The 10,997-nt window shown below is 33.0% G+C and overlaps 1 protein-coding gene across 1 annotated transcript; it reads right to left on the bottom strand.

The window, feature by feature from the left end:
* Positions 1 to 4,789: 4,789 nt before the first annotated feature.
* On the bottom strand, positions 4,790 to 10,501 carry LOC132739676 (transmembrane protein 183-like). Its single transcript, XM_060727435.1, has 4 exons — positions 10,287 to 10,501; positions 8,064 to 8,174; positions 6,839 to 7,043; positions 4,790 to 5,817 (listed from the first exon to the last, which is right to left on the bottom strand). Exons 1-4 carry the CDS (start codon positions 10,309 to 10,311, stop codon positions 5,202 to 5,204), a joined length of 957 nt encoding a protein of 318 aa, XP_060583418.1. The 5' UTR covers positions 10,312 to 10,501; the 3' UTR covers positions 4,790 to 5,201.
* Between the last annotated feature and the right edge of the window lie 496 nt (positions 10,502 to 10,997).

The following is a 10,997-nucleotide window of genomic DNA, read 5'->3' as shown; positions in this document are numbered from 1 at the left end:
ACTTTTCCTTGTCTGGAGATTACTTCCAAACTACTGGTTGGAATTCAATACAACTTCATACAAACGTCAAGCACATTGAGAGAAAATACATTGTACAAGAACCATAAATCCATCTTGACTAATCACAGAGTTATTGCCCTTTGATACTTTTCTTGTCCAGTGCATATCTTGAAAATTAATGGTTTGAATTCAATGCAACTTCATACAATGGTCAAGCACAAGAACAATTACTCTATCCAGAGTGATTGCCCTTTGTTACTTTTACTTGTTGCAAAGCATAACATGGAATTCAATACATTTTCATAGAATGGTCATGCACAGTGCACAGAAACCATAACTCTTTCTTGACTCATTTAAGAGTTTTTGCCCTTAGTTACTTTTTATTGTCCAGTGCATAACGTGAAAATTAATGGTTGGAATTCAATGAAACTCCATACAATGGTCAAGCGCAGTGAGATAAAGTGCAGTGCACAAGAACCATATCTATTTGGACTAATTATATAGTTGTTGCCCTTTGTTACTTTTTTGCCCAGTGCATAACTTGAGAACTACAAGTTGGAATTCAATGCAACTTCATACAATGGTCAAGTGCAATGAGAGGAAGTGCAGTGCTCAAGAAGACTGAGAAGTGTAACTCTTTCTGGACTTATTACAGAGCAATTCAATAAAACTTCATCAATGGTCAACCACAGATAAATGAAATGTAACATGCAAGAACCACAACTATCTTTAATTGCCAACAACCTCTAGTTCAATTTTGTTACTAGTAACATCCTCATTTCCAAAGCAGTCATGCAGGGGTAATAATCACATTTAGTGATAGTTCTAGTTTGATTTTGCTTGTGTTGATTACTTTAAGGTGGGGCAATAGCTTAGTTGGTTAGACCACTGACTGTCACTCCCGAGTTCAATCCTTGATAACACCCTAAGGATTTTTCAGAAACACTTCGTGTTTCCCACCTACCTAGAGGTATACTGGTAAAAAACCCAATTGATCCTCGCATGTATCCTTTTGAATCATGACTGTAGGGTCAAAATTGGAGCTAGCCCTATGTGACTTGATTGGAAAAGCTTTTTTCCAAAATTTAATTGATTAGAGCCTAGATATACTGCATGTAGCATTTTCTAGAGGACTTTTATTAAGGTTGTTCAAATAACCCTTGAATCAAAATACATGTAGACTGCATGAAAGCAGACGCTTGGTGTAAGACCCTGCCTCCAATGTGATCACCCCTGTAGACACTGCATCAAAAATATTTAACATTTAAACATGAATTGGACAGCTGTTACAACAAAAAAAACTGGTTTTCAAACAATATTCAATACCTTTTACCTTTTAGTAATCTAATGATTGCTATCCACATGGGTTCAAACCCTGACAGGGGCAAGTCGTTGTTTCCTTGAGCAAGAAACTTTACACTCATTGCTCAGTACTGGTTGGTTCCAGGAACAGATTCGAAAGTGCATTTATAAGCTTATAGCTTCCTGCACAATCGAACTGAAATAAATTCTATATATAATACCTTTTACCATCAAGTCTCAATATTGAAAGGACAGGGACCCCCAAGCATCTGTGCACCAAAGGGGTCCTATGAATTTATATGTAGACACAGGATGACTGACAAAGCTTTGGTATTTTATGTGTGGTGTGGACTTTTTGTCCAACATTTTGCAAATCATGACAATGGGATCAAAATTAGCCCCTACTAGGATGGCCCAGATATTTCGACATCTATGGATGGACTTTTGAATGCTTTTGTATAGATAAATGTTATACAATTAAGATTATGTGAAGCTCATCAGTTATGTAGCTCTTAGGTTTAGGTAACACTACATAGAAATGTTTTCATTTAAGTTTCTAGTCAAAGATTTTATCATTCCTGGATAGATTTTAAAATAAGTTGGCATTAATTTGTTAAACATCATAATAATGAGTCGTACTCTAGAAGTTATCAAGTAAATAGCCATACCACGTCCAAAGTCATTATATGAATTCATGCAGAATAGTGCATACATGGTTGTGTCTGGTCAATAATTCTGTCGTTTCTGAATGGATTTTAAAAAAGACTAAACATACATGCCTTAAACCATCGTTGGAACCCCACTTGGAATGATTTCCCTGAACTACATTTATCATGCAATTAAGTGTATACGTAAGGAGTAAGTCAGTATGCATGGGTTACTGAGGATGGTGTTGAACATGTGTCCCTCGCAAGAATAACAAAAAAAAAGTTCAGCTAAAAGATTAAGGTCTGAGATCATGATTGAGAATATATGGTTTTGTCTGGTCAATGACTTTGTTACCAAGTTTGTTCAAATTATAGCCCTTTTTAGCAATTATAGCAATTTTCTTTTATGCGCAAGTAACTAATTGTCCTTTTACAATCTTTAATCTCTTGATTTGGTAGACATTTTAAAACCTACCTTTGATGAAATTGATAAGCCTAAAAAAATTGCCGCCAGCATAGAGCTACGGCAGTGTGCACATCCGTGCTGTCTGACCGGTCTGTATTTGAGCCTAACTTGATTAACCAGAAACTGATAATGGACATTCCATAAATGGAAACTGGACAAGTCCATTTAAATAATATAGCAGGTTAAATGTGTGAAGGAAAACATGAACAAATTCAGTATTCATATAATTTACTTATTCTGTTAAAACAAAATGAGTACAAATCTTCTCAAAAATAGGTTTAACATAATACCGTATATATTATATATAACAAAATACTGTATATATTATATATAACAAAACTTACAACAATTTCATAAAATAAAACCTAGAACATATATTTCAAGATTAAACATGTTTAGTGACGTGTGTATGCAAATGATTTGAAATAATGACGGAGATAAATATTACAGCAGAGAAATTTGAATATCATCAGGTATGTTCTTTGCACAGTTATTTCAAGCTTTAAAATAAAGATTACAAGATTAAAAAAAACAAAAACAGCAACATTTGTCTTCATTTATGTATCTATTTCCACACGGGGGTCCGTACTCTCAGTGCCTGAAAGGGCAGATGGAACCTCATTAAGCCTAGAACACATCTATTTCCACAAGATATATTGATTTCAATTCTATCAAATTGTAACATCCATTAACCCTTTCACTGCCATAGTGACGGCTTATGCCGTCCCTGTTATTTTCGGCGTATTTGCCATATGGACGGCTTTAGCCGTTTCTATAATAATAATAGTAATAATAATAAATTAATGATAATAATAAAATAAAAATAATAATAAATATAAAGAAAATTATACCATCAACAATATTTTTATTATACTCACAGATTTGGAAACATATATAATTATTATAATACTAATAACAAATAATAATAATTATATTAATTAATAATATAGTAATTTCTTAGAAAACCCTCTGGCAAATAGGTGATCAATAAAACAATAACCCTCTGGCAGCAAAAGGGTTAAAGTGACATTATGCTCATTTTTTCATTGTCAAGCTGACCTGAATTTACTATATATTTCAAAAGATTGACTGAGATAATAGTGATTGACCACAAGGTGATATTGGAAAATGTTAAGGATAATATATGAATCTGCCTAAAATATGTAAAGGCTGCCCCACTCTTTATAAATTGAACATCACAGGTAACTTCCAGGCGATATTTACAGAAATTTCCTTAAGCTATGCGAGTTATTTGTTGTTAATGTTTAATGCGCAGTAAATTATATAACTGAAAAGATATTATGGGAAAATGTAACCTTATTTCGACTAGTAGTTGTAAACTTGCTTTATACCCTTGGACTGGCATAATGTCACTTTTATATATAAATTTATTTAATTTTATATGTTCAAAGCTTATTATAGTTATAAAATTGACATGAACTATTTGTGTAGAAACATTTGCACACATTTGCTGTGACATTCAATCCAAAAATTGTTTCTTTTTCATAAACTTACTTTAGATATAACTACATGTATATGCTTTTAATAAATACATTGAAATGTTTACAGGGTCTCTTTGGTTTCTTTATGAATGAATTTATACATGTTTTATGTTTTTGTTTTTCAAGTAAAATATATATAAATAATATTAGATGTCCCAAACTATTTACTGATTTCCATGATACATAGGTAATATACAATTTAACATTGGAAACAAAACTTTGCTTCTACATGTATTTAAGCAAATAAAATCACTCTATCATAAACAGAGAAACAACTAGTGGTAATAGTTTACTAATTAATATAGCAAAGCAGCCATAGGGCATTCATTTAGATTGAAAGCTTTTGATGAAATCATCTTACTACCTAAATTTGGCAGTTGATTACAAAAATAGTTTGCTTTTCCTGAATTTTTTACACTATATTTTAAATGTGACTTCCAATGTGAGAGATTTTGCTGTCCCCTACTTTAAAATTTCAGAATTTAATGGAAGCCCCGCAACACTGGAAACTTTATGTTAAACTTTGCTTCTGTGAAATTAAATACACATACAATAGGTTTAATTATGTAAATTAACCTGGAGAAACATGGGTAAATGATTTCAGAATTTTCAGAACTTTCAAATGCCTTTTTCTTCAGCTAAAAGGCTTAATCGATGATTTAAAGATTTTTTTAAAATTTTTCCATCTTTAACCTATGGAAAGACAAGAACTTTGCTTCCTCACTGTATTTGATAGTGAAAAAGATAGTGTTACCACCTCCCTTATTACCCATAATAATCTTGTAAACAATAAGGAATGTAAGCAGTTCTATCATCATAAGTCTTTGAGGTAAACAAAAAAGCCAAATATTATTTCCATTAGTGGCATCTCATTTAAATTCCAATAAGCATTCTTTAATGAACAAAACAATAACAAATCTGTTTTAAAATTATCCTAGAATTTTGATTTACATGCAGTCTGTATTAAACAAAATCTTCTTTTTCTTTACCTTTTTTTTCTACACATGATTATTTTTTAAGATGAAAGCATACAAAACAAAACATTGCTCATGGCTTATACATGTATATCCCCTTGCTTGCTGGAAAGAAACAGCATTTGCCAGAGGTATAGTCAGTTGCCTGAACTTATTCAAATTTTCATTTTCACAACTCAAAATTTCACAACTCAAAACATTCGTAATTAATACAGAGGCAAAATAAGGTTTCAAGGGTTTAAAATCTTGGTTCAGTAACCCAGCTTACAACATAGACATATCTAATATGATGAACACACCCCAGTCTACATCAACTCTCGTTTGTCAGTATCATAGATTGTGTATCAGTAAAGCTAGGATGCCACCATGGGTAAACCCTGACCTCTAAAACTGGGTCAAGGACAAGTTCGTGCATGCTCATCTGATTCTTTTTAGAAGTTGCACGGAAGCTCGTATCCATGACAAGTTTCAGCCTGTGGTAACGCATACTTCCGTGACTAACATTGAGATAAACACCATTCAAAATAAGACCCATAACAATTGGTAGTGGCGTGAATCCCGGACACGTTACTTCCAATATTGAACAGTTATTATCAGGATTGTAGAATAAATCTTGATGCCATTTCTCAAAATTCCTAGACTTCAGACTGCATCTTTGATTACTGCTTAAGTCAACATTATCTCCTTTTCTGAACTTAAAATAAAAACTCCACACATTTTTTATCTTTTTATGCCACGTAAGTAAGCATCTTTGTCCAACAAGACAATGTGGCTCGTTCTCAAATGGTACCATTGTTTTGGTACGATTGACGAATGGACGATACATATAAAATAACATTCTAATTGTTCTTGCTCGAAGTCCATGAATACAATCTAATGCCTGTTGACGGAGATCATTGGGAATGTCTGCTGCATCACAGTAGTACCTGAATAATATACAATTAAAATTATGTACTAAACATACTAAATTTAAAACATATTTATTATGTGTTGAAACATATTTATTCAAGCTTTTACCACCTTCCAACTAACAAAAAAAGAACTATCTAGTCCATAATGGCACTTTATAAACCAACCAGTACTGGTGCCACGTGAATAGATATGGTTGTGACCCATGTAAGGCTTAAACTAGCAATCACTAGGCTAAGGCTCACACCTTTACCACCGCTCCTTTTAAAAAGATGTTTTTTATTTTCTATCTCTCAAAACACACAGTATACATATTGTCCATAGTACACTTTATCCCCCTTCATTTGCCTGTCACATTGATATGATTATACTCTTATATGTAATTCAAAAACTTCAAGTTTTATAATAATAAGTTATATATATGATTACAAAATAATAAGTTTCAAAAGCCAATATGACCGAAAAAAATTCTACAATGTTATTATTATTAACTAGACAAGTGTCACAGTGACCTTGACCTAATGAGCTCAAAATCAATATGGGTCAGCTACTGGCCATGGGCGATGAAGCTACCAAGTTACCACAACTTATGCTTTCTTGAGTTATTGATTGAATACTGATAACAGGAATTTTTTTATGTACAGACAGTCGGACCACCCCATCACAATATGCATCCTCCATGACTGTGCTCTCCAGAAGGGTTAAAAAATTTATGTGCTGATTATGTGCCTTTGTGGTTTGGTTAGCATAACTTGTTTTAAGAATTCAACATTCCTTTAGTTTAAAAATAATTCACTTAAGCTAAACAGTGAAATTAAAAACTTTAAGAAAATTTGAACCATTTTCAATCTATATTTTTGTTTGCCTGTTGTTGTTGATTTTTTCAATACTTTCAAAGGAAAAACAAATTATACTGTGATTTGTTTTTGCTAGATTGTGAAGTGACCTTAGTTAATCTTGAATCCATGATTCCTTGATTTAGTGACAGACACCTAAACGTAAAGTAATCAGAAATCTCTCCATTAAATAAATCATTACCTGAGATAAGTTGTTTTCCAGAATTGTACAGTATGCACAACTGCATTTGTTCCCCTACATAAAAGAGCAAAAGTTGTCACTGATTCAGGGTAGATAAATCTTGCTAACTGAAACCAAACATCAACAGGGTAGACAACTCCACAAGTACATGTATTATCCTGTAGTTTTTTCATCTTTTTCATGTTTGGAGCTTTCTTCACATGTTCTGAAAAACATAACATACATCTGCATGCATTATGGGACATTTGCAAAATTGTACACAAGTGACATAGTGAACTAATTCTATGCATGAGGACTATAATAGTTTTAAATGCTAATGATGATATTTTGAATTGCATCATGACAGTGCATAGTGCAGCATTGTTATGTGTCATACTTGTACAAAGTTTCTTCATGAATGCTATTATTTACACAGTGCCCATGTTAACATTTCAGTATACTATACTTCAAAAATTATTTGTGGGCCACTAATTTTTGTGGATAAGTCAATTCTGCGAATTTAAGGACCAAGGAAATTTCCTTTCGTCTCCGGTAAGATTATTTTGCATCACATTAAAATTACATTTTACCTTTTGAAGAAATAAACAAAACAGTCAACGAATTTAAGAACCCAGAGTCATGACTTTGTCCTTTTTTATAAAAATAATATAAATGTTATTAGTATTTTTTATTATTACATTTGGTCCAGTATTTCAAATGAATCATAACACATTTTACTTCTGTAAATAGGCTGTCTATTAATCAGCCTAGAAAATTTACAGTTTATATGAAAAAAAATTCAAACAATAAATTGGTCAAGGTTTATAACATTTAACTTTTAAGCCAACACACACCTTAAGGTATTGGTTTTTGAAAAAAATTAAAATTATTTCAATCACTAAATTTATTGTCAAATCTATAAATTAGGTGAAATACTCTTGTTAAAATTATATTGTTAATTGTAAACATTATTATATTTAATGTATTAAAGTATGCTGAAATAGCACCAATTCTATTAGTAACAGGATAGAATCAACATACATGTAGCATTAAAATAATACATTATAAATTTGGTCATACACATACTTTGAGTTAAACATGCAGTGTCATTTGCATCAATGGTAATATTCACATGTCTGAAAATGTTGATATATTTTTTCAAAAGATTCCTTTTTTTTTTACATAGTTTACTCACCTGGTGGTGTGCTCCATAAATTGATCAATTTATACAGTATTAATGCATTACCTTCACTTTCATCTGACTCTGAGTCTGTCATCTTGTCCACTGTGATATCAAAGTCATCGAGGTCCTTATCAAACCATGATGGTTCTTCAACAACTACCATACTGCTTATTTCTGTGTCATAATAAACAAGAGGGCCATGATGGCCCTGAGGTCGCTCACCTGTATATACGCCCCCCACCCCCGGGCCAATTTTTACCCAAGGGCTTTTATTTGTTTATTTGAACAGACTTGGTAGACACCCATAAGATGTTTCATGCTAAACATCTAAGTTCTAGCTCATTGGCATTTTTAAAAGAAGATTTTTAAAGTGTTTACTATACACATATAGTTAAAAACAATGTCACCCCTGGGCCAGGACCAGTTTTGACCCCCGGGCGTTTATTTTAACAAACTTTGTAGATATTTACTTAAAGATGTTTCATGCTTAATATCTAAACTCTAGCTATTTGGGTTTTTCCAAAGAAGATTTTTAAGTTTTTGCTATACACATATAAGGAAAATCAATGACCCCCCCCCCCGGGCGGGGCCAGTTTTGACCCCAGGGCTTTTATTTGAACATACTTGGTAGACACCCATTAGAACATGTTTCATGCTAAATATCTTAGCTCTAGCTCTTTGAGTTCTTTAAAAGAAGATTTTTTAAGTTTTTACTATATGCATATAGGGAAAATCAATTACCCCCTGGGGCGGGGCAAATTTTGACCCCAGAGCTTTTATTTGAACAAACTTGGTAGACACTCATTAGAAGATGTTTCATGCCAAATATCTAAGCTCTAGCTCTTTGGGTTCTTTAAGTTCTTTTTTAAGTTTTTACTATATGCATATAGGGAAAATCAATGACCCCCAGGGCGGGGCCAATTTTGACCCCAGGGATTTAATTTGAACAAACTTGGTAGACACTCACTAGAAGATGTTTCATGCTTAATATCTTAGCTCTAGCTCTTTGGGTTCTTTAAAAGAAATTTTTTAAAGTTTTTACTATATGCATATAGGGAAAATCTATGACCCCCTGGGGCGGGGTCAATTTTGACCCCAGGGCTTTTATTTGAACAAACTTGGTAGACATTCACTAGAAGATGTTTCATGCCAAATATCTAAGCTCTAGCTCTTATGGTTCTTTAAAAGAAGATTTTTTAAGTTTTTACTATATGCATATAGGGAAAATCAATGACCCCCGGGGCGGGGCCAATTTTGACCCCAGGGCTTTAATTTGAACAAACTTGGTAGACATTCACTAGAAGATGTTTCATGCTTAATATCTTAGCTCTAGCTCTTTGGGTTCTTTAAAAGAAGATTTTTTAAGTTTTTACTATATGCATATAGGGAAAATCAATGACCCCCGGGGCGGGGCCAATTTTGACCCCAGGGCTTTAATTTGAACAAACTTGGTAGACACTCACTAGAAGATGTTTCATGCTTAATATCTTAGCTCTAGCTCTTTGGGTTCTTTAAAAGAAGATTTTTTAAGTTTTTACTATATGCATATAGGGAAAATCAATGACCCCCTGGGTCGGGGCCAATTTTGACCCCAGGGCTTTTATTTGAACAAACTTGGTAGACATTCACTAGAAGATGTTTCATGCCAAATATCTAAGCTCTAGCTCTTACGGTTCTTTAAAAGAAGATATTTTAAGTTTTTACTATATGCATATAGGGAAAATCAATGACCCCCAGGGGCGGGGCCAATTTTGACCCCAGGGCTTTTATTTGAACAAACTTGGTAGACACTCACTAGAAGATGTTTCATGCCAAATATCTAAGCTCTAGCTCTTATGGTTTTTTAAAAGAAGATATTTAAAGTTTTTTCTTTTGGTTGCCATGGCAACCAGAGTTCTGCATGGAATTAAATTCTTTGAACAATTTTTAAAGGTGACCACCAAAGGAACATTCCTGTGAAGTTTGGATGAAATTGGCTCAGTGGTTTATGAGGAGATGTCATTTAAAGCAAAAGTTTACGGACGGACGGACGATGGACGGACGACGGACGGACGGACGCCGGACGAAAAGCGATCACAAAAGCTCACCCTGTCACTTTGTGACAGGTGAGCTAAAAATTAGTGTAAGTTTATGTTCATTCTAACATACTTCACAATCATTCCTTTTGAACTTAGGCATCTGAATTCTAAACTTGCATCATTTCGTAACAATGCACTCAGAACATAATGTACATGTAGATATTTATTTCTTAAATGTACAATGGTTAAGAAATGTCAATGATTTTACCTTTCTTATCAATATGTTTGGACATTTCTCCTTTCTTTGGTCTTATTCCTGAAAAGTTTCCTGGCTTGGAGTCAGCATAGTCATGTAGTGTAATATCTACAAGAAAGAAAAAATACTGGATTATCTAAAAAGATCTTTGAAAAAAGGTGGTTTTGCTTTCTATTTATACCAAGTCTTTTCATTTAGCTAGTTGGAAGATCTATCTTAGTGTAAATGCTTCAGGACAGGTAAAATTGTAATCACAAATACAATTTGGGCCATCCTTAAAAAAATGTTTGTTTGCAGTAACGCGACCGACTCACAAAATTTGCCCCTACACAAATTTTTTTTCATGTTCTGGATAAAAAATTATTTTTTTTGAATCAGAAAATTATGCCTTGTGCTTTGTTATCTTCCTTTTAAATGTTAATAGAAGAAATACAAGAGCTGTCCGTAAGACAGCGCGCTCGACTTTTTTATTGCTTGCCAATAAAAAAAGTTTTTGCAGTAAAAGGCAATACAAGAATCTCTGTATTTTTAAAGTGAACAATGGCCATGAGCATTAAGATATTTAGTGAAGAATTATTTTACTGAATTGTGTGATACCCTTGAACACTGCAGCAAAGTTTGAAATGTTTAAGTCAAAAGAGGGCTGGTAAGAAAGAAAAAAAAACTGAGTTGAGCCTTAAATAAATTTAATTCTAAGTCGATAAAAGGCCTTAATTTTTAAAA

The sequence above is a fragment of the Ruditapes philippinarum genome, unplaced genomic scaffold, assembly GCF_026571515.1.
Source record: "Ruditapes philippinarum isolate M1 unplaced genomic scaffold, ASM2657151v2 ctg234_1_1_1_1, whole genome shotgun sequence".
Lineage (NCBI taxonomy): Eukaryota > Metazoa > Mollusca > Bivalvia > Venerida > Veneridae > Ruditapes > Ruditapes philippinarum.
This window is presented reverse-complemented; position numbering and strand designations above follow the sequence as displayed.

What these genes read in the sequence shown, in the direction of transcription:
- LOC132739676 (XM_060727435.1), bottom strand. Translation starts at nt 10,311, where the DNA reads ATGTCCAAACATATTGATAAGAAAG. An exon ending in CAAACATATTGATAAGAAAG is followed by an intron (nt 8,175 to 10,286) that starts GTAAAATCATTG and finishes ATTATGACACAG; the next exon opens with AAATAAGCAGTATGGTAGTT. An exon ending in AGAGTCAGATGAAAGTGAAG is followed by an intron (nt 7,044 to 8,063) that starts GTAATGCATTAA and finishes TATGTTTTTCAG; the next exon opens with AACATGTGAAGAAAGCTCCA.